The 24,555-nt window shown below is 41.8% G+C and overlaps 2 protein-coding genes across 5 annotated transcripts; both read right to left on the bottom strand.

Moving 5' to 3' along the window:
* Nucleotides 1-1,493: 1,493 nt before the first annotated feature.
* On the bottom strand, nt 1,494-6,648 carry rgn (regucalcin). Its single transcript, XM_040123086.1, has 8 exons — nt 6,539-6,648; nt 4,629-4,854; nt 4,326-4,508; nt 4,141-4,241; nt 3,132-3,246; nt 2,845-2,976; nt 1,987-2,141; nt 1,494-1,858 (listed from the first exon to the last, which is right to left on the bottom strand). The coding sequence occupies exons 2-8, from the start codon at nt 4,792-4,794 to the stop codon at nt 1,808-1,810; spliced, it is 903 nt and encodes a 300-aa protein (XP_039979020.1). The 5' UTR covers nt 4,795-4,854; nt 6,539-6,648; the 3' UTR covers nt 1,494-1,807.
* Nucleotides 6,649-7,733: 1,085 nt separating this feature from the next.
* On the bottom strand, nt 7,734-24,192 carry vps16 (vacuolar protein sorting 16 homolog). Of its 4 annotated transcripts, none has more exons than XM_040123120.1 (24): nt 23,938-24,192; nt 23,254-23,342; nt 23,068-23,159; nt 22,613-22,741; nt 22,299-22,443; nt 21,895-22,031; nt 21,570-21,692; nt 19,831-19,886; nt 19,456-19,545; nt 19,037-19,208; nt 18,731-18,862; nt 13,972-14,099; nt 13,780-13,815; nt 13,566-13,674; nt 13,256-13,390; nt 11,621-11,729; nt 11,441-11,538; nt 11,122-11,226; nt 10,296-10,373; nt 9,336-9,422; nt 9,030-9,112; nt 8,838-8,934; nt 8,593-8,696; nt 7,734-8,512 (listed from the first exon to the last, which is right to left on the bottom strand). In XM_040123120.1, exons 1-24 carry the CDS (start codon nt 23,985-23,987, stop codon nt 8,371-8,373), a joined length of 2,526 nt encoding a protein of 841 aa, XP_039979054.1. In that variant the 5' UTR covers nt 23,988-24,192; the 3' UTR covers nt 7,734-8,370. The 4 variants fall into 4 exon arrangements, with proteins under 4 accessions (XP_039979054.1, XP_039979056.1, XP_039979057.1 ...); XM_040123122.1 differs by having other exon boundaries at nt 21,916-22,031; nt 23,938-24,190; XM_040123123.1 differs by lacking the exon at nt 23,938-24,192 and adding an exon at nt 23,600-23,721.
* Between the last annotated feature and the right edge of the window lie 363 nt (nt 24,193-24,555).

Genomic DNA, 24,555 nt, shown 5'->3' on the forward strand with positions numbered 1-24,555 from the left:
GGAAAAAGTGTTTGCAAAAAGCATTATTTTTCACACACACAAGAAAGGGTCAAACTGGCCTTGGGCGTCCATATCTTTGCCAAACTCAGTTTATCTGTGACTCTGACTCTCTCCAGTCCCTGTCCTGAACCTGACCCTCTCATTTCTGAACTGCTGCTGTTAGTCTGTTAGCTAGAACCAGAGCCACACCAGCAGAAACTTCAAAGCAGATTTTAAACATGTTATCCTGTAACATATGCGAATGAGAAACTACGCACTACAAAAGGTTTTCTTGTTCTACACGTTACCTGAAGTTTAGCTGTGAGCTGCAGTCTGAAGTGACACACTATGGAGGGCACTGTAACAGACCACAAAATGAGGAACCATTTTCAAATTACTGCCCAGTTTGACCAGTTTGTCTTTGTCGTACTGTTACGACCTCAGCAGCTTTACCTCCAAAATGAACACACAGTCTGAAGTGATTAAACTGGAAGTGTTCATCACATTTACGTGTTTTAAGGGTTTTCGATAACTGAAAACAAACTGACCTGAACCACAGGTAACTGATGAAACTGTGGTAACATGACATCAGTCTGCTGGTGAGGCTCTGGTCAGGAGATACCTGTGAAAACATTACACGTACATTGACAAAACCTGTATGGACCTGGACACACCTGCAGAGGACCTGGAGAAACCTGGACAAGCCTCGACTGCAAGGGACAAATCTGGACAAACATGGACGTACCTGTAGAAATAAGGATTGACCCAGACTGACAGGGTCATACCAGGACAAGTGTGGGCTAGTTTTTTAAATACCTCGACACACCTTCTCCAACCAGTAAAGGACCTGCACAGACCTGGACCAACAAGGACAAATCTGGACCTTAACCCCAATCTGCAGTGTTGAGCTCCAGATGGACAGACCTTTGTTTTCCTAAAGTGTTTTCATCCTGTGGGGTCCCTGTTTGCCTGTGCAGAGACGGACCTCATACTGAAACCTAGACAGACCTGGAAAGACATGGAAAAAATACACAACAAAGCCTATCAAACCTGGACAAAATGCACAGAACTGAACCAGGAGGGACAAACCAGGACACGCTTGCACAGATTTGTTGTGCTGTCTTGCAGTATTTCTGTCTTCTGGTGTCCCTGTTTGCCTGAGGAGAGTCTGGTCTCAAAATGAAGACAGTGAGTGATGTGTCCGGTCCCAGCAGCACCCCCTACCCCCCAGCCACCCCTGCTTCATTTCAGACCTTCGACCTTCATTTCAAGTCAAAATGAGACAAAAAAGTGAAACAGCACAAAGTTTTCTACGTGTACATACATTTTCTAGAAAGCTGTGTAGTGATAATCATACTGTTTAGTGTTTTTGGTGGTGATTCTGCACTTGGTGTGTAAATAAAGCGCACCCTGTCCACATGAATTTGCTGTCTCTCACTTTAATACATTTGGCCTCAAAGTCACATTAACTAATAAACTACATTACCCATAATCGTCAATGTCCAGCCTTGGCCGCAGGTTTTTAACCAGTCTGACGTTCAATTTTTATTTAATTTCACTAATTATACAAAGTCACAAGGAATATGCAAATATTCGTTGACTCTGGTTGTCTTTCAATGTCTTCATCATTTATTTATTTAAAGGTATAAACTAAAAATATTTCCTCACACTGAAAATCAATGAGCTAGAAATTAAATACACCTGAGCTACATATTAATATAAACTTAATATATGAAGTTATTGATTATGGATTGCTACAGTGTGCTAACAGTTAATCAGCCTGCTGATTACTTCCTGCAGGTGATCTGTGCTGTGATTGGCTTGAGGATTATCCTGAGAAAGAGTTTGAAGGTCGACCTTTGACCCCAAGTCCTCTCACCTGTAGATAAACAAACACAAATATAACTGTTGTTAGCCTCACCAGGTGTACGACACTAAACACAGGTGAGTCAGAGAACACAGGTCAGACAGTGATACAACTGAATCAGTGATACAGGTGAGTCTCACCCTGAAAATATGCCCAGCCAGCGGCTGCTGTCTGCTTTCCGAATGGTCGAGGCCCAGGCTAGCTGAGGTCACGTAGAGGTCAGAGTAGTCTGGACCTCCGAAACAACAGGAAGTGGTTTTCATCACTGGGAGAGAGACCGTCTGCAGCCGTAGACCTGAGAGAACACAATACCCTTCATCTTCATCATCACTTTATCCAGAAGTCCAGTCGAAGGGAACTGGGCATGGTTTAGATCACACCTATTGTTCACACCTGGAGAGTCGTTCAGGTCACACGAGTTCAGGTGTGAAAGGTGTTGCACTGTTTGAAGGGAGGTCAGGACCTCAGTCATATCAGTGTTGTCATAGACCTCCTCTGCTGACTGATCTTCAGTTTGACACAGATGTCCTCGCTCAGTCCTCTTTAACCCACCTGTCTTCTCTGTCCAACGTTGACTCTACTGTCCTCAGAGGACAGTCTCCCTCAGATGTTGTGTTTCTGGTCTGTAGACTTTATGGTGGACCAGCTTCTGTCTCAGGATGTTACTGATCTGTGGTCTTTGTGGTGGACCAGCTTCTGTCTCAGGCCTTGTATGAAATCCGTGTTGTATGTTCTTTTATTCGTCTGTCATGTGACCATGTCTACATGATAATTATATCATGTAGACATGATGACTGAACGACTCCCCAGGTGTAGGCTCTCCAACGAGCCTACAGATGTTCAACAGCTCGAACTCGACAACAGTCAGAACCGAACAAGAGGAAATGTCTTCAAGTCCAGGGGACCTTGACTGAGTACTTCGGCATACATCATGATGACCAGTATAACAAGCATAATCAGTACTGACCAGTATAACAGGTATAACCAGTATAACTAACCAGTTGCAGGGTCGATGTTGATGACCCGTCCTCCGTTGTAACAGGCAACCCAGAGACGACCTTCGGCATCAACTGTCATGCCATCAGGAAACCCCTCCCCTTCCTCCATACGGTACACCATACGACGGTTACCTAGGCAACAGCAACACACACATATAACACACATAAAGAAAGACACAGTTATAAATATATAACTTTGTTACTGATTTAATTATTTCTGTTTTGAAAGCAGCTCAACACGATGTGTACATGTATGTTTATGTACTGAAGTATAAATACACAGTTACCGAGTTGTCCAGTGTTTGAGTCGTAGTCGAAGGCATCAACGGTTAGAGACAAAGTGTCGATGTAGAAAAACGTCTTCTGATCCAAAGACCAGTCCAACCCGTTAGATATGTCAACCTGGGAGACAGACAGTTACAGAGAGTGAGACATGAAGAGAGACCAGTCCAACCTGTTAGATACAGTCCTGGTTGAAATTATTGGCACCCCTGAGTTTGAATCCAGAATTGAGAATATCTTCAGAAATAAATGCAAATGGACCAATTTTGTATAATCAGAATATTTAATATGTACGCTTGACACAATTATTCACCACTTTTGATGAATTTAAATTAGTTCCTCAAACAAAATAAAAAACAATGTGCTTAATTTTCAGTGTTCACATGACCTGAATTAACCAATGAATAATGGTTTTACTGCATAAAAAGCGGCTGATTGTTTCCAGTTTCTTTTTCACAATGAGGAAGACAAGAGCTGTCTGAGAGCATCAGAAATGCCATTGTCAAAAAACAAAACAATTCCAAAGGCTACAAGGCGATCGCCAAAGATCTTCAAGTCTCTGTTTCAACAGTTTGTAATGTTATCAAGAAGTTTCACAGTCATAAAACTGTTAAGATGTTTCCACGACGTGGTGCTGAGAAGAAGCTCATTGAGAGAAGTCTGAGAAGGTTGATGCAAATTCTGGAAAAAACACCAAGCAAGACATCTGAAGAGCTTCAGGCTGACCTGGAGTAATCTGGATTGGTGGTTTCAATCCATACCATACGCTGCACACTAAACCAAGTAGGGCTCCATATATCAAAGGAATGATGAATTCTGAAGATTACCAAGGCATTTTGGAGCGAAATGTTATATCCGGTGTTAGAAAACTAGGATTGAGGCGAAAGTCTCGGGTCGTTCAACAGGACAACGACCCAAAGCACACATGCAGCAGCAGAAAAAGAATGGTTGAAAAGGAAAAGATGGACTGTTTTAACGATACAGACAGGTAAATAGAAAGACGGGTGATGTTACCTGGCTCAGGTGTTTAGTCACTGTGAGATCAGAGGTCACAGAAAACAGAGAACCTTGTTGTTTCTGAACCTCCGCAGGTCGCCGCTCCTTCCCCATCGTACCTGAGAAACATCTTACCGTTACCAAGTCAACGCAAAGTCACTGTACACAGGTAATCAGACAGGTGACCAGGTGAACAGCCTTACCTGCCAGCAGCCGTCCAATTGGATCGACCTTCCCGTCATTCAGTCGGTTGTTTGGTTTGTCCTCGTCCACTTCCACCAGTGACGTCATCTTCTGAGTTGACCAATCAACAGCCACGATGCTGCGACCCACACCTGCTGCATAACCACCTGACCTACAAGGAACCGCAAAGCCCACCGTGTCACCTGTGGGCAGAAAGGCAGGTGAGACTAACAGACAGGTGAGATAATTACAGGTTTAACTAAAATTTAATTACATAATTTAATCAACTCAGTTGAATGTTCCCTATGTGCTGATAGGCCGACCTGTCTCCACAGACTGGATCTGATTGGTCATTGGACTCCAGCGGTGGATTTTCTGCCCAGCGATGTCAACAAACAACAGCGTCTGCTCTGACTCCTCCCATACCGGCCCTTCACCAATCAGAGCGCTCGCTTTCACCACGCACTCCACCTTCACTGATGACATCATCACCTGTCTCTCTGGACAATCACTGAGCAGGATTCACCTCACTCACCTGTACCTCTGTTCCTACGAACACACCACGTTATATTATTACCAACTACAAAAGTAGAATTTATAATATGAATTACTAAATAATACACTACATTAGGACTACACATTATACAACATAATACATGATGAACACTGCATGTTACTAAATATTAATCTATATATTATATTATTACACATCACAGTACTATAAATATCACTGTATTAAATACTTACCAAATTATACTAACACTTTATAATACTACACAGTACTCAACTACATATTGTGTTATTACACATTATAGTATTACACATACCCCTTGATAAAGTGCTATACAATATGATGCACTATAAATATACCACACTGGCATCACGTGTGGCTCCACAGTACTAGCGTTATAATATTACACTGTATACGACATATTTCATATTATGTAGCTAATATTATGCCACTACATGTAATATTATTACAAAGAGAAGTAAAATGTACAATACAAAATACTACATAATATCCTATACTAGAAGTAAAAAATCATATATGATTACACAGTACTACAGAGTATAATACATGCATGCTGCACGTCATTAAATATTCAACTACTACATATGCTATTATTACATATTACAGTACTACACATGCCACTCTATAACAAACCATATAGTACACAATATACGGTTCTAATACTTTATCTGACTACACAGTTGTACACTAAAAATAAATGTAAATTTACGTCCAATAGGTTCTATAAAACACAGAACTGTTACATGTTACACTACTACTACACTATTATGTCGTGGCTTGATATAATACCACAAATTACATTTTGCTGCATCATAATACTACATGTAGAGAACGTGTACTGCATATTATACTGCTATATAGGTCTTATATAGAGTACTGTGGTTCTACATACTATAACATGGAGTACTGTAGTACATATTATACAACTGGAATGTGTGAATACAACACATTACAGTCCATTACACATAATAATGCTACACGTATTGAGCATGATTACAAAACATTATACTGCTATAAGTCGCATATAACGTAGTACTAAATGATACTATGATTTAAGTTTCTATATAAGGTAGCACTAACTGATACTACAGTGTTATTAAAGTTTATTTATCGATCTGCAGGATTCTGTTTGTTTATTAAATGGGTCAGGCAATGTTTAAACCGACTGAATATTTCAACACCTCTCTCTGTCCTCAGACTCCTTCAACAATCAGTCACGTTTTGTTGCTGACTTGATCTTGGGCACTTCACAGACCTGCTGAAATCTAACTAGAGACTTTTTAGGAATCTAAATGTTGTTCTCCAAAATTCGGCACACAGATAACTCATGGAGCAGAGCTTCATCTTAGTAAAACATCAGCTTTTAGAAATATACCTATGATTTCTAACGTCACTTCCTGTGTCTGACCGTGCTGATTGTGCGAAATCAAAGTTTAACTGTAAGTGGAGCTAAAGTGCGGTTTGGTCTTTAAGACGGACTTAGTTACATCAACTCTAAAATGTTCACTTCCGCAAACATACAGGGGTGAACTCAAAGATGTTTTAATGGAGCGCGGGTTCTTGAAAGTTCGGCTGTGTACTTAAGCCGCTAGACTTTGGGTGCTTTAAAAAGGTTTATCACACATGTACAACTTGAGGTAATCCGGTTTAACCGTGTACTTTCGGTACAAATACACATTTTAAAACAATTTGAAAACCTACCTGCTGCAGTAACTCTCACCCCGCAGTACTTCAATCTGAAGTATTTCTCGGTTTATTTGTAGTACTTTCACACGGAGACAAGTCTCTGCTGTTACCGTGCATCAGCTGACAATATAACAGCTCCGCCCCTCCCAACCGGCCGACTTCGACTAAACGCACCGGACGGGATTAATGAAGTTGATCTGATTTATAATCAATAAACACTGATAAGGCAAATAAACTGCCACAGTCTTCAGTGAAGATCTGAAGATCAGACTTAAACACTGATTATAACGAATTATTTTTATAATCTATATATTTTTTAAACTTATTGATTAAAGTTTAAGGACCACATATTGATTTATCATCATCAATAAAACTGGTTAACAACATACTTGTTTCAATAATTTACACAATGCAGTGACCTAAAGACTGAAACTACCTTGCTACCTCTCTGTTGTGGAAGTTTATATTAACTACACAGCTCACTGTACTGTACAGAAGGTATAATATATGATTAAAGAATACTTATGTTTATTCATAATTTTGTCAACACTCGTATTTACAAACCTCTTTTCCTCCACTGACCTTCGTGAATTATAAAATACTCACTAAACAGACTATTTTAATGTTTTAAATGTGTCTGTTGGATTTTTTTGAATGTCTTAACAGACAACTCCGAGGAAGTCCACAAGATGTGGCTTACAGATTTGGAAACAACAAGCTAAACCTTATACTGTGAATAAAGTTTCAAACTCAACAGTATTTCAAAGTTACAAACAGAAAAAAATATAAACAAGGAAGAAATGAAACCAAACAACAAGTAATATGAAACACCATATTAATAAAAATGTAATAACTGAAAATGATATTCATATAGTGCATTAGTAAAAACATCATCAGCTCACACTTGACCGTCACATGAAGTTTCCTTTAGCTTCTTCACAATAAAACATCTCGCTAGTTCGCTGGCACAAAGCTTCTAATGTGAAACAGCAGGAAATGTTGGTTAACATCAGCAGTAACTGAACACAGCTGTGATGCACCTGAACCAGTCAGTAAATAGTACAATGAAGTGATGAGAACAGGAACGTAGGACAAAACGTCAACTAAACCTCAGAGTTTCCACATTGGTAAACAACCGGCTGTGATCCGGCTCTGATCCGGCTGTGTCACAGTTTCGGTGTCCACAATTAAAAAATTTAGAGGCAGAACGTCTGAGATATTTCTTGTTTTTAATTATTTTCTTGACAGGTTTATGCCCGTTTTACACAATTAAGTAAAAGAGAGATAACAGGACATGAGGGAGAGATGCAACAAAGGTCCTGGGTCATATTTCAAACCAGGGACAGAGTGGTTTATCATCGGTGGTTCAGCCACTAAACCACAGGAACAACCGCTGTTCTGTTTTTGACTAGTTACTGTTACTGAGCTCTGAGTGGACAGTCACTATTTGGAGGAGGGGTAGAGGTTTTTAGGTGCCAAGCCTGCCATGAAAACCATGTGGGATAGTGGAAAGTTCAAGAAGAGGCCACTGAAAAGGTTCAAGACTCAGTCCTGAAGGTCTGAAGGAGTCCATTTTAGGTGGACATAAAGCAACATGGGGTCGGGGGTCAGGGGTGGGGGTCACTTACTGAAGGACAGGAGTTCAAATAGAAACACAGTAGAAGAAAACAGCTGTAAGTCAGATCATCTGACTGATCAATAATCAATCAATACATTATATATCATCTGACATCAATGCTCACGAAAAGAAAAAAAGGTTGCCATGGTAAGTCCTGTGGTATCAATCAGAAAGTGAACGGCTGATCACGTTTTGACAGCAGACCCGTACATACACTGTGGGGGGAGGATCACTTTTTGGCAGCGGTGCATCTGGCTCGGTTCAGCCTGTCAATCAACAGCCGGTCAGACGCGGAGCATCTGGAAAGGACCACCCCCATCTCTGATTCACTCCTGCGCTCGATTGCAGCGTCCGCCGCCCCCTCCAGGTCACTGACAAGGAGAGGAGACGAAGAGTTACCTGAGTGGTCAGGGCTCACCTGTCTGATGATGTCACAGGTGTTCTGTCTTACCTGACAGCCAGGTGAGCTTTGACCTTCTGCTCAGGTGTCACCCTGGAAACGTACTTCTTGGCTTCGTACTTGTTGTTACACTTCATGCAAACTTCAACAAAAGCCTGAAGAAGAGACGGAGCTAAGACTAATGGGTAAATGTTTGTTCTAACTTTATTTAAAATAACATTACACTAACCGTCCTAAAATCTTTATTTAAAATAGTGAGGTTAACAATGTTAATGAAGGGGTGGGTTTCGTCTTACTAGGTAGCCAATAGGAGACTTCTTGCTCTTAGAAAACTTCTCTAACTCCTCCCACTCTTCCTTCTCTGCCAGAGACTTCAGCTTTAACCACCAATACCTGCACAGGTGAGACAGACAGGTAAGAGAGAGAGACAGACAGGTAGCAGAGATTATAGCAGAGGTATCTGTGATATCACCTCCTGAGTGTCTTACCTTTTGTCAGGTACTCTAAAGTCTCTGTAAAGTTGTTCTGCCTGTTTGTTAAGTCCTAACGCCAACAGAGCCTCCATGGTCGCCTGTAGACGGGACACACAGGAGGTGACATCACAAGGCATGCAGTGACTACATCCTGTACCTGTTTTTAATTGGTCACATTTAATTAAAAAATTACCCCAAACTTTACGAGAAAATATTAACTGTTTGTACTGCAGTAGGAATAAAATTATTTCAGAATGAATACCGCACCCATTAATCTACTGCCTGTTGATACAGCGCCAGTAGCCCCACCACTTTATATACCTGTAGAGACAGTCCCAGCAGCCCCGCCCCCTTCTCGTCATCCAGTTTTCGTTGAAAACGAAGGAGACGCATCTCATCCTCTGTGGCCTGAAGACAAAATATTTTAATTAAAACTGAATAATGGAGGTTAAAATGAGGTCCATCAGCTGTCTGTTAATTCAACCTGCAGTGCAGAATGTTGGTCTCCCCCTTCTGGCAGTGAGAGTAATTACACAAACATTGTCAAAGAGAAATTTCCACAGTTCAAAGACAATAATTCATTATTTAGGTTGAATAAATATAATAGCTACATAGCCTAGTCCAAATATTTTACAAAAGCCAACCAAGATCAGTAAGGCGACATCTGTGTCTGCGCTCAGTCCCTTCTCTTCTTTCAGCGCTCTCCAACGGAGAAAAGCCAAACCAATGGGAATCCGAGTTTGTCCTCAATGTTGATCGCTTCTTTTTTAAGCTGTAACAGTGACACTCCTGCTTTAAACTCTACTACTACCAAACTACTTGCCTGTCAGAGACAATATACACAAAGACTCACCTCTGTCTTTATGAACAGTAAATAGAGTGCACTTTACAGTATGTTTCCAAATATCAAAATGAGACTGATGATGGCTCTTTGTGTATAAAACCATCTTTGATTGCGGGTCAGTACAATAGAAACCACCAGTCAGAGAAAACATTTACCAGACAACAGTTTGTTTTATAGATTTATGAACCTACATAATTATCATGAACTAACAGCTGATTGAATTTGATTAAACATTCATTAACATTATTTTAAAAACAGCATGTTCTCCATACATACTAACTGAATACAGTATATACTAAACTAAAAGTAACTAGTTTTGCAGCTAGTAAACAAGCAAACAAACAAAAAATCCAGCCCTTTTAATACTAAATACTGCTGATTTTTTATTTTAACTTTTTAATTTAACAGATTTTAATGAAATGATTAATTTGTGTTACCTTTGCAGCAAACTCGTTCTTGGCCTTGTTGTATTCATCAACAGCACTCTGCAGGAGAGACACACGGCTCTCTAGCCTCTACAGAGAGACAGACATGCAATAATCACACTGGTTAGATAGTTTGGAGTGGAGAGTATGAAGCATTAAATGATCATGTAAGAACCACACAGTAAACACTAATGCTCAACCAGCCAAACTGATCCTAGATCAGTGGTTCTCTGACTTGGCTGTTGAACATGACCCGGGATTTGAAGGAACTGACTGATGAAGCAACAGTAACTCTGATGAGGTTTGAACATTCAGGTTTGTAAGATTTAGACAGAAGAACCTGTTCTGACAGAAGAAATTAAAAACACGATGCTCGTTGATCGAACACATCACAAATCAAATATGACAAAGCTTCTGACAAAATTTGTGTGCATTTATATGTAAACAGGTTTGTCTATATCATTTTATAATTATCTGTGAGAAAACATCAGTCTTGTTTTTATGATAATTTAAAAAAGATTATATGGACTTATTTGTTAAAAAAAACAAAACAATATTTTGATATTGTTGGTTCTTTATCATTCTATACCCCATGATGAACTCTTACATCATTAATCTTTCAGATATATCTACCCCCTACTCCGAGGAGTATCTTCAGAACTAAAGAAGCCTCCTGGATGAGAGATGAAATGTCTTCACGTATCTACAACCAAGTCAAGTTGCCCTTGATTCAAATAATGTCCTGCACTGGTCCACTGTCTGGCAGTAATTAATGTTTCCTCAGTAAGTAACAGTAACCACAGTTAGTGTTAGTTGTTCGATGTTAACCTGTTGTTACCTTTTCTCTGTAACTGGCAGTAACATAGTAGTTGGCAAGCTCCTGATGATCATCGTCTTGGTTATAAAGATCCTTCAGAGTGTCCTGTTCCTGCAGCTTACAGAACTGACAACACAGAATAAACCACAGGCTGATCACTGCGTTCGTCTGGTCTGTTAGAAAAACTCACTGAATACAGGTGAAGACACCAGTAAGCCACCAGTAAATCGCCAGTAAACCATCAGTAAATCACTAATCCAGAAGTCAAACCACTGACAGATATCGATAAACCAGATTAAAGCAGAGGAAGGTACAGATTGATGAAGATGACAGTGTGCACCTGTCTGTAGAGGCTCAGAGCAACCGGTTGGTTCCTCAGAGTCATAAAAAAATCTCCTCTGTTCATCTCATTCTTCAGGTAACTGACGACTGTGTACACTGAAAACACAGGACAGGTAGATCCATCAGTAACATCATCTGCCTGTCAGACAGGTAGGGGGCGGGGCTAATAGAAACTCACCCAGGTCAGTATCTCCACTCTCGACAGCTTTACTTAGAGCCAGCTGACTCCTCTTCATCTTCAGCAACAGAGGAACCTGTTCTCCTGACCGGGCCTCGAAATCCAACAACTGGCACACAGAGATAATAGATTAAATGTACTGTGATATCTAAATAAAAATAATTTAATATCTCAAACAAAATACTGTGACATCTAAAATAAAACACTGTAATATCTAAAAAAAAAAAAAAAAAAAAAAAGGCTAATATAAAAAATAAAAATACTTTAATATCTGAAACAGGACTGGGTCAATAGTTAGTCTTGTGGCTGGACTGCGTATGGTCACTGTGCAAAATTGAGGATGTAGTTGAAAACTGTTGTGGAATCGCTGTAAACAAATACTTTCAATGGAATGTAGCTAAAGCCCGCTGGAAAAGTTGCTAAACGTCGCTTGATGACATAATACGCTAATTAGCATAATCATGATGTCATGGCGTTGTATTTGCACTACGCATTGTCTCAGCTGGTTTCAGCCCTTTATCTGTTCCCTTCTCTACTATCTGTGTTAACACATACAATCAAGCTGTTCTTATTTACATGTTGTTCTGTTTCTGTTGTCAGAAAACGGAACAAGTATGAAAAAGTGACTTAAACCCGGCCCATTAAGACGACATGTTAACCAGCAGTCACTTCGAAGCCATTTCCAAGCTGCTGCTCTGCTAAAATCCTGATTTTATAACTGCAACATCATCTGACAAAAATCATCATACACATAAGTTAAAGACAACTGCTTTGCTGTGATTTTAGTTATATTTACCTGTAAAATTATCATTCAAAGAGAAAGTTAGAAGCTCATTCATGTCTGTGTCAGCTGCCGTGTGGTCAATGGACTGAGACGCATAGAGAGGTGTGCCTGCGGAGGGAAAGCCCAACCTCGTCTGTGGGGCAACACTGACGACTCTCTTCTATGGAAACTAGCTAAAGTTTTTTTAGGAGAGTCACTAGATTTCTCGCTAGGTGCTTGTTTGAAAAAAAATTGTTGCTAAAAGGTGTCTGAAAAGTCAGTAAATCTAGTTGGCAACACCACCTGTAAACGACCCCCCAATGATGTAATAGAAACTGTTTGTGTCAATTCATTTTGAAAAAGCAACGGCCGATGGGGAAACACCAACACTCGGCTGGCCAACCAATTGTGTAACTTCATCATGAACTCAAATCAACCACTTATTCCCTCACTCAGTTAGGGACATTCGGGGGTGTAGCGACGGACCATGGCCGGTCCAGCCAATAAAACACTTATATCTAAAAAAAAAATACTTTAATATCTACAATAATAGTCAGTTATTAAAGTAACAAATAGCCTCTTAGACTAACAACCGACAAAGTGTGTCAGTCGTTGGACAACATGAAAACAGGAAGATTCTGAATGAAGTTCTGCAGCCTCTTTTTCCTCTGGTTTCTAGGTGGATTTCTGGGCCTTTATTCTGGGGGGGCATCAGAGATCATGATATCCTAACAAAGTGGAAGTCACACTGAATCATAGCAACATGTGTTTCATGTTAAGTTATGACTCAGTCAGGAGTTAGTTCTCTGAGGAGGAGGAGGACAATTTTTTCACTGTTTTTAAGTGCTTTGTTTATAAAACTCAAAAGTTACCTTGATGGCGAGCTCAGTGCGTCCACATTCATAAGCTTTAGCTGCAATGTGAGAGTACGAAACGCCAGGTGAGTCTCCCACCTTCATACACACCGCTCGAGCTATGGCCTCATCTGATAGGTCCTTCTGCTGCACCTGGACACAGCGACAAATTGATTAAACAGGTGAGTGTTAAAAACAAAGGATTAGTATAAAACAATTTATTCTGAAGGTATATACGAAATTGTTTTTTTTATTTTTTTTTTAAACTGACTCATATTGATACAGAGGAGGTGGGGGAGTCAGGTGAGGCAGGTGAGGATCAGGTTACCTTGCATGAAGCCCAATGTTTGAGGACTCTACTGACTCCTTGATAATCAGGAATCTTCAAGTAACGACAGATTTCTATCGCTAAAGGATAAAACTGTCGATACACCAACCTGAGAGAAACAGACAAGTACAGAAAGAGACACAGGTGAGAGGTCTGTCCGACGGGTACAGAAAGACAGGTGATGGAGACAGACAGGTTGGATGGGTTGACTCACCTGTCTATCAGCACCTGTAGAGTCATCTGTTTGAATCTGAGGTCAGAAGTCAAGGAGTTTGTCACTATGGTAAGGGAGTCGACATGGTGTGTTTCTTCTGTGATTCTACTGAAAACTGTTTAGTTAAGAGCCTACTCCTTAAACCGAGGAAAACTACATCTCCCATGATGTCCCTGTCCTGTGTGAGGATACTGCGTGTGTGTGAGTGGCAGACCCACAGTGTTCTCTCTGACGGCGTTCAGGACTCGGAGTTCTCTGCAGGTTGACACAAACTGATCCGGACTGAAGTCAGTCAGGAAACACTTCCCAAAGGATGCTGCCTGGTAGACGAGAAAAAACATTACACTGTCATACACTGACTAGCAGTATGTCTACCAACTCCAAATATGAAGATTTTGCAGCCCACTTCAGAAGTAAAATAGACACGATTATACTGAATTTATCTCAATGTCAGCATATGAATTTTAACACCCCTGAAGCTTTGTTTTTATATGAGGAAACACTACAGAAATTTATCCCGGTTGATGCTGAAATGTCAAGATTGTAAATGACCTCAGGTCCAATAAGGATATGAAAAAACCCTCTGTATTAGCACTACTTGACATAAGCAAAGCCTTTGATACCCTAGACCACTCGATTCTTTTAGACAGACTTCACAGTCTGATTGGCCTCTCTGGTATGGCTCAAATCTTATCTTAACGATAGAGATTTTTTTGTAAGCATGGATGAATGTTCATCTAGAAGCTATACAATGAATTGTGGTGTTCCTCAAGGTTCCATTTTAGGTCCATTATTTTTTAACCTTCACATGCTCTCATTTGGAAATGTCATCGGGAGGCACGGCATCAATTTCCATAGCTATGGTAATGGACCAAAGCTTTACATTGCTGTGTCTCCTGATGACCCAGGCCCAAACAATGCCTTGAAACTGCATGGATATCAAGTTATGGATGGCAGAGAATTTTCCACAGCTCAAACAGGACAAAACTAAAATCTTGGTCATTGGTACTGAAGCTCAGAGAGAGAAACTCAATGTGAAACTGCAAGCACTGGCATTAAACCCCTGTCAACAAGCCATAGATGTCAAAAAGTCTTCTTGTCAGTTTTGATCCTGACATTAAAAACATAATTACGAATGCATTTTGCTATCTGTAGAACATTGCCAGAGTGTGACCATTTCTCTCTCCAGCCAGGGCGGGGACACTACTGCACGCTTTCATTACTTGAAGGATCGACAATTGTAATGCTCTGCATTCCAGTCTCTGTAAGAAGAAAATATCTCAACTAGAATTGCTTCAAAACTCAACTGCATGTGTGTTGACTAAGACAAGGAAGGTAGCATTGATTTTAAGATCCTTTTATTGGTTTATAAAGCTCTTAATTGTCTTGGACCTACCTGTTTATCAGATTTGCTTTTATCCAATGAACTATATAGAACCCTCAGATTATCTGGTAGTGGTCTTTTAGTTATTCCCCAAGTTCAGTCTTTTCTATCATTTTTAATTGTCTAAAGCGTTTTATGTCATATTGTGTTTGTATGAGAAGTGCTATACAAATAAAGTCTGATTGACTGACTGATTGACTGAAGTGAGTGACAACACTAAGGTTCCAGTACAGTAGGAGACCTTGAAGGAAGTATTAAGTACTGAATCTGTTCAATAAGACAAAGTGCAAAGAGGTCAGGTAAAGAAGTCCAGCGAAAGTGCATAGTAAGCGCTAGTTAGGCATGTTGGGGTGTTAGTGTTAGGAGAAGAGGTGTTCTCAGAAGAGATGATTCTTCAAGAGATTCTTGAAGATAGAGAGGGACGCCCCAGCTCTGATAACATTTAGTAGGATTATTCAACCATTGGGGAACCACAAACGATAACAGTCTGAACTATTATTGCATTGTGCGAAGGGATGACAGGGCCAAATGACTTTCCCTGGAGGAACACAATGGCTGAGAAGGAGCATAAACCTTTATGATTGAGTTCACGTAGATGCGTGCTCAGTCACACAGTAGTCTCGCGACTTTGGTTGGGGTGAGAGATGAAAAGGCGATTTTGATGTTGATATTGTGATAGAGAGATTGATTGGCCAGGATGACTAATAGTTCAGTCTTAGAGATGTTTAGTTGAAAGTGGTGTTCCATTCATCCATTTGGGTTTGTGTGAGAGACAAGCCAAGATCCATGCCAAATATTTTAGAATACAGATAGAAGGATGCGGTGGTTCACCGTGTCAAAGGCTGCTGATAGGTCCAGCAAAATAAGGACCAAGGACTGAGCTGCAGCTCTGGCTGCCCCTTAGGGCTTCTGTCACAGACAACAAAAGCAGTTTCAGTGGAGTGGCCGCTCTTAAAGCCTGACTGATTAGGATAAAGGAGGGTGAGGAATTCTGACAACTGTTTGAAAACCGCACTTTCAATAGCCTTAGATTAGAATGAAAGTAATGAAACCGGTTGATAGTTCTCAACTTGAGTAGGGTTGAGTAAAGGCTTTTTGAGCAGAAGTGTTACCCAAACCTGTGTGAATATGGTTGGAAATGTTCCTGAGGCCAATGAAACATTTATCACATGTGTGATTGCTGGCACAATGGTGTGAGATATGGCTTGGCGGAGGCTGCCAGGAATGGGGTCCAGGGCAAATATAGTAGGACTGCTACCAGTCAGGAGCGTTGATACCTTGCTCTCATAATGAGGAGAGAAGAGATGCAAGAGTGACACGCCACCTACCTGGGCAGACAGAAGGACAAGTAGTAGGGCTGCTACATGTTACACTTTTCAGTGCCTTGCATTCAGCTAGGGGGCTGAATGAGGGATGTGGTGACACACTGACCGGAGGAGGCAGAGAAGGCCACGAGAGCAGAGAGGGATTGCCACGTGTTTGGCTTACCAGTGTGCTGGCCCCAGTGTGAAGGCTGACCCTGGAGAGTGATATGCCCTCAAACGTGGGAGATTGGTTGTCTCTGAGTGGTTCAACTTTTCAGTAAAGAAGGAGGAAAAGATTTCAGCTGAGAGGTTTGTGTCAAGTGAAGGATTGAGTAATGCTTTGAAGGTGGAAAATAATTTCCAAGTGTCTCTGATACTGTTGATCTTATCGTAAAAACCAGTTTTGATGCTGGATGAAATGAAAGCTAAACGCGACTGATGACCCTTGAGATCAGCAGGGTCACTGGATTTACACCATTTTCTCTCAGCAGCTCCGAGAATGGTACACAGCTTTCAGATGGTGCCAGTCAGCCATTGGGGAGGCAGGTTAGAGCAAGTAGGTTTGGTGGATGGAGGACACAGGCTATCCAAATATGAGGTAAGGGTGGAGCAGAGAGACTCTGAGATATTACTGACCTCTAGTGAGGAAAATGTGCTAAGAGGAGGTAGAACAGAGGAAACCACTGAGGAAAAGTGAGTGGGAGACAGGTTGACCAGTTCAACTTCCTCGCCTAGACAGACAGGAGGTATGGGAAAATGTGCAGTTAGTGGAGAGCATGCCAGGACAGAAGTTTTTTCTGGTTTGATCCAAGTCTCAGTGAATGCCAAGGCTCAAAGAAGAGCTGGTTAGCATACGCAGGAATGAAATCAGCTTTCTTAACTGTAGCCTGGTAGTTCTACAACCCAAGGGAGAAGGAGGCATATGTGGGTGAGGGATGTTGCTATGACTAGAGGCTAGCCAGATTTTTTTGCTTTCTGGCATAGTGATACACTCAGCGAGCACTTTATTAGGAACACCAGACTAATACTGGACAGTTCCACCCTTTGCTCTCAGAACAACCTCAGTTCTTTGTATCATGGATTCCACAAGATGTTGAAATTATTTCTTTACGATTCTGCTCCATGTCAACATGATTGCATCACATCATTTTTGCAGATTTGTCACCTGCACATTCATGCTGCCTGCTGCCTGTTCTACCACATCCCAGAGGTGTTCTACTGGAATCAGATCTGGTGTTTGGGGAGGCCACTGAAGTACACTGAACACATTGTTTGAGATGACTTTTGCCTTGTCACATGGAACATTATCATGCTGGAAGTAACCATTAGAAGATGGAAAATTGTGGCCAAAAGGGGATGCACATGGTCAGCAACAATACTCTGATATGCTGTGGCATTGAAACCATGACTGAATGGTATTAAGAGGCCCCAAAGTGAGCCAAGAAAACAAACCCCATACCATTACACCACCACCACAAGCCTGGACTGTTGACATGAGGCAGGTTGGGTCCATGAATTCATGCTGTTGATGCCAAATTCTGACTCTACCATCTGCAGAGCCTCAGCAGAAATCCAGATTCATCAGACCAGGCTACGTTTTTCCAGTCTTCAACTGTCCAGTTTTGGTGCATCTGTGCTCACTGCAGCCTCAGATTTCTGTTCTAGGCTGACAGGACTGGAAGCCGACATGGTTTTTCTGCTGTTGTAGCCAATCCATCTCCCAATTGGATGCGTTGTTCATTCTGAGAAGATTTTCTGCTCACCACCGTTGTAAAGACTGTATATCTGAGTTACCTGAACCTTTCTATCAGCTCCAACCAGTCTGGCCATTCTCTTCTCATCAACAAGGTGTTTCTGTCCACAGAACTGCTGCCCACTGTTTTTTTTTGTTTTTCTTGCCATCCTGAGTAAACTCTAGAGACTGTTGTGTGTGAAAATCCCACGAGATCGGCAGTTTCTGAAACACTCAAACCAGCCCGTCTAGCACCAACAATCATGCCACAGTCAAAGTCACTGAGATCGTATTTTTTCTCTAGTCTGATGTTTGATGTGAACATTAACAGAAGCTCCTGACCTGTATCTGGAGGATTTTATACATTGCACTGCTGCCAAATGATTGGTTGATTGGATAACTGCATGAATAAGCAGGTGTACAGGTGTTCCTAATAAAGTACTTGATGAGTGTACTGAAACTGACCTCAGATGAGTTCACATACTGAAACTGACCTCGGTTCAATTTAAAAAGTAGTTTACTTTATCTCACCCTCAGCAGGGATTTCTGCGTGTTGGTGTCGTATTCGTGACCTGCCGCCTCAACACACTGTCTGACTGCTTCTCCAAGCATGCTTTGCTCCTTGATCTCCCTCAGGTACTCATCAGCCTTCTGACTCGACTTCTACACACACACAAACACAGACACACACACACACACACACACACACACACAGCGACAGAAATCAGATCTGTGAGTATTGAAAATTTAAACCTGTATCAGAAAAACTATAGTAAGACCTTTAGATCATTACTTTATGATTCAGACAGACAAGTGTTCAGACAGTGGAGTGGTCACCTCGTACTCCCGGTGGGCCTCCAGCAGTAGAGCTCCAGGAGCCATGGATGCAATCTTGAAGATGTCCTGACAGACTAAAGGAACCTCCTGCAGCAGCTCCTGATTTTTAGAGCTGATGATTCGAACTCCGTCCAGTTCTCCCACCAAAACACATGGATCCTCGATGGGGAACCTGAAGTAAGTGGTCAAGGGTCAACAGGGGTCACTGAGAAGAACCCTAACGAGGTCAATGAGAACCATAATGAGCTACAGGAGAACCATAAAAATTAACAATTTTAACAAATCCCTGTAGAACCTTGATGAGGCCCAGGAGGACGTTAAAAAGCAAGTTCTCTAGTTTCACTACAAGTCGGAACTAGTTTTTTACTGGTTCCAGTATGAACTGGTTTGGTTCCAGTCTGAACAGGTTTAAAGGATACTGGACCGTGTCACTACAGACTCCGGCCACCATAAGGAGCCTGTCCCACATCAGCACCACAGATGGCTGCTGGCTCTTTGGTCTGCGACACCTGGACAGGTAGAGGAAGTGAGACAAGTAAACACACAGACAGGTAAATAAATACAGAGGTGAAAATAATGAAACAGATTGACAGACAGGATGGAGAGACAGGTTAACAGGTACACAGGTAAACAAGCAGGTAAATAGGTAAGACTGACAGGTAAATTAATTGATAGGTAAAATAGGCAAGTAAATCTACAGACATTTAAATGGACAGGTAGACATATAAATTTAAGGACAGGTAAATTAACAATCAGACTGACAGGTAAACAAGAGGTTAGACAGGTAAACGTACCAGACCATCTGTTTGGGCGTCGTCATCTTTTTGGTGTCGACTTCACTCAGCTTGTCCTGCAGACACATTAAAAAGAAAAAAGAAAAAATCACCAGTCAATCATCCACACAGACCCCATCCCCTCAGGGATGCTATTGAAGAGCTACCTGGAAGAATCCCGCTTAGCCTGGCAAGGTGGTCTTACAACATATTAGAAGGCCCTCTGCAATGCCAGAGCAGCCTATTACTTATCTTTAAAAGAGGAAAATAAAAACAACCCTCGGTTTCTTTTCAGCACTGTAGCCATGCTGACAGAGAGTCATAGCTCCATTGATCCATGTATTTCTAAAGCTCTCAGTAGTGACAACTTCATGAGCTTCTTTAATGATAAAATTCTAACTATTAGAGACAAAATTCACCCCATCCTAACCTCAACCGGCTCTGACTTATCTTCAAACACAGGAACCTTAGAAACGGCTGTAAAACAGGATATATATATTTAGACTACTTCGCCAACTGATTTAAACCAACTGACTTAAACGATTTCTTCATCAAAACCATCAACCTGTCTCTTAGACCCCACCCCAACTAGGCTGCTCAAGGTCGTTCTACCCTTAATTAGTACTTCTTTACTAGATATGATCAATCAATCAGAACAGTTTTTAAAATTAGCTCTTTTTAAAAAGCCTAATCTTGATCCAGGTGTTTTAGCCATCTATAGACCCATATCTAACCTTCCCTTTTGCGCTAAAATCCTTGAGAAAGCTGTTGCCCACCAGCTGTGTGACTTTCTAGGTATGAATAGTTTACCCCATAACAACAGGACATTGATTCTCTCAGTGTCCACCTCAGCTTTTCAACAGGGCGAATGTCTCTTCAAAGGACTCCCTTGTCTTCTTGTGATTCTCCCTGGCTGTTCCACTTTTACATTTAACAGGGATCTCATCCTACCTGCCCTCTGCTCTGAGAGCATTGCTGTGCTGTGCTAAGCCGCTTACTGACCCGTTTCCATGGTGACCACTTGTTTACTCTAAGTGGAGATAGGCTAACTATTTACTTTGTTTGCTTTTCTAGCTTACAAACACTGGCAAAAAACTGAATTATGTATAGTTTGCCAGAAATATTAATGTTACCAACAAGGATCCTTTAAATTTTCTCCTAGTCTTCTGTTAGATTCTTTGGTGCAGTTTCTCTTTTGGAATGTAGTTTTTTTTGGGTTTCCAAAATGCCTTTATTAAACCATTACCAGGAGAATCCAGATCATTGTCATCATCATCACCCAAGGGCAAAAAAGTAAAACCATTTCTTAAAAACACCACTAGTCCACAAAACACAATAAATGTTTTTCTCTGATCAGAAATTAACAATCAACTCTCCGCCCCCATAAAAGAGCATTTGGAATGTAGGTAACAGTGGCAGGTAGCAGTTAGCAGTTGTCAGCCAGCTAGCTTGACAGTAAGGTAATTGTTCTGATTTAAAGAGATGTACTCAGGAGCTCATCTTTAGTGCAGTTTCTCTAATGGAATTTCAACCGGCCGCCGACCATGAGCGGGGTTCTGTTCCAGGTTTCTACCTGTTAAAGGGAGTTTTTCCTTGCCGCTGTCACCAAGTGCTTGCTCATGGGGGATGTTGGCTCTCTGTAAATGTAACTATAAAGAGTCTGGTCTAGACTTTCTCTGTATGAAAAGTGCCCTGAGAAAACCTCTGTTATGATTTTTGACGCTATATGAATAAAACTGAATTGAATTGACCTGACTCACCTGGAGGTGGGAGGAGCCTGCCCACAGGTGTCCCGTGTCAGTGAAGAGAGCCAGGTATTTATAGCTGAAAGACACAGACATGTGGACGATACTGCCAGCCTGAGCACTGAGACCTGGAGGACACTGAGACAGACAGATAGGTGAGGTTAGATACCTGCCTGTCTACCTGTCTGTACCTGTCTGTCCATCTGTCTCTCTTGCTCTCTCTCTGTCTCACCACAGCAATGCAGGACGTGTTGTCCAGGATGTCTGTCTCGCCATCTGTCTGTCTCTCTACCTGTCTGTCTCTCTACCTGTCTGTCTCTCTACCTGTCTGTCTCTCTACCTGTCTGTCTGTCTGTCTCACCACAGCAGTGCAGGATGTGTTGTCCAGAATGTAGAGTTCAGGTCCATGGGAAAGAAGGACTTTAGTCTGTCTGTCCTGAGTGAGGACGACCCAACAGGATGGCTTCCCCTGCAGACCTGCGGAAAGACATGTCAGAGACAGACCCAGGTTAGAAGGAGAGAGAGAGAGAGAGAGAGAGAGAGAGAGAGAGACAGACAAACAGACAGACAGACAGACAGACAGGACAGGCAGGTCAGAGAGAGGGACAGACAGTTCAGCGAGAAAGAGAAAGAGAGACAGATTTGAAGAAGTCATCCCTGAACGTAAAAACACTGTTTACACATAATGAAAGGTGAACCATGTCTTACTAATTAAACAGCATCACGCAAATAACCAGATGTTACCTGGGACTTCAGGTAACCTGCGGAGCTTTAGGTCGTCAATGTTGGTTGCCAAGGTGAAGCGGGAGGAGCCTGTTACTATGGCAACACCTGTTCCATAAGGAGAGTGGAACACTTTGGCCTCCAACACCTGACTCTGGGACACTTCCTGTTTAACACAACAGACTAGTTAAGAGACTAGGTAACAAAGTGACCTGCCCGATAGTCAAGTGGTTAGTTAACTGCTTCTTAACTAGTTATCAGAACAACCTGTCCAACAGTTAAATGGTTAGTTAACAGGTTAGTTAACCAGTTGATAGACCAGTTAAAAGACTGACCTGTCCCATACTGAAGTGTCTCTTGAAGGATCCAAACAGATCGTAGATCAGAACTGATCCGTCTTCTTGAACACACAACAACTCATCACTGACTGTCCAACCCAACTGAACCACAGGACCACTCTTCCACTGAGACAAAGAGAGAGAGAGAGAGAGAGAGACAGGTCAGAAAGACAGAGACACAGGTCAGAGAGAGACACAGACAGACAGATCAGAGACAGGGGACAAGTCAGAGACAGAGACACAGACAGGTAGCGAGAGAGAGAGAGGCTGGTCATTATAGACTGTCCAGCAGCTGATAAACGCAGAGAAATATGATTAGTTAATAAAGGGGAGGTCTTGGTAGGTGTGTGTGTGTGTGTGTGTGTGTGTGTGTGTGTGTGTCTGTGTGTTTGCCTGGTTAACAGGACAGGATCTGATTGGTCAATAATAAGAACAGGCATGTTTGTACTTACAGGGAAGCTAGCAATGGCCACTCCAGACGCCGAATAAATCTCCAACTGAGGACGTGAACTCGGGGAACGTCTATGAGGTTCTCTGAGGAGAGCTGAGAGAAAGGTTCAGAGAGAGACATGTGGAGACTGATAAAGAGTTTTTGTGTGTGTGTGTGTGTGTGTGTGTGTGTGTGTGTGTGTGTGTACCTATTGGTCCTCCATATGGCGCTGCAGCTACCAAACTGTCTCTGAGTCCGTCACGTAGGTTCCAGCACATCTCATACAGCTCCGTTTTACTGTGCACAAAAACAAAATCACTTAAAATTAAACAGGTGTAAACATTTACACACACACACTTATCATGTTCATTTCAGATCGTTACAAACCCTTCACATCGGATTTTTTCCTCTGTTCCACCAGACCCCATTTAAATTTCTGTCATTTTAATGCTGCTGTGTTTCTCAGTGACATAACCAACACCTGTTAGCCTGCCCCCAACTCTGATTCAGATTTGTTGGAGTCTTCTGTTCAGTTCGTCATGAATGTAACTCACCTGAGATAACCTGTTGTGTTTGATAAATGTGATCAAGTTGACACACCTGTTCTGAATTCCTGCCGACTGCTAACAAAACTAACACTTAAGGGCAGTCCACTCACACACTGTGAAATTAAATCCAAGGCTACCCTGAAGCTAACGTTAGCAGTTTCACATGACCTGCAGAGTGGCGATGATAACAGGCCTAACAGACACTTTAAAACCAGCTCTAATAAAAACACAATCTGCTGTTAGATTTACTTCAATCTGCAACGGGCTAACGGCTAACAGTTAGCCTGTCCAGTTGATGTTTATGGTTAGCTGCTGTCGGAACAATAAAGCAGATATAAACTGACCGATAGAAAGCTTCTCCTAGCGGGTTCCAGTTGGCTGTGATGAACGCCATGTCGTTTCCCCGGAGAAAACAAAATATCTACAGTTTGACGATGACGATTAACTGACGGCTGTAGCTTCAACAGTCAGCTGATCAACAGCCACGGGCTATTCGTCTACAGTCTTCTTCTTCCTGTTATTATTACTATTACTGTTGTTGTTTTACGGCGGTTGTCATCCAGCTTGTTGGTGCATTACCGCCACCTTCTGTTCCGCAGTGTGGATCAGGCAGTGAATTTACAATCCCTTTGAAATCCTTTCAAAAAAAAAGTAAAAGCACACACACGTACACGCAATAAACTACACTCTGGCCTCCAAGCTTTACAACCTGGTCCTACTATAAAGGCCTTATCCACGTCGCCCACTCTGTTCCTGTTTATACATCATATCCTATAAAAATACCCTGTATCCCTTAGAAAAGCTAGCAGTACCCGGACCCTGGCTCTCTCACTTGCGCTCAGCATCCTGTAAATGCTCATTTCTGCACCCCTCAGACTATTCTTCATCATCTCTGTGTCCCATACAACCCAGAACTACCTGCTCCACTGACTCCTATTCCTGACACCCCTCACACGGGCCTG

This window comes from Xiphias gladius, unplaced genomic scaffold (assembly GCF_016859285.1).
Source record: "Xiphias gladius isolate SHS-SW01 ecotype Sanya breed wild unplaced genomic scaffold, ASM1685928v1 HiC_scaffold_1475, whole genome shotgun sequence".
NCBI lineage: Eukaryota > Metazoa > Chordata > Actinopteri > Istiophoriformes > Xiphiidae > Xiphias > Xiphias gladius.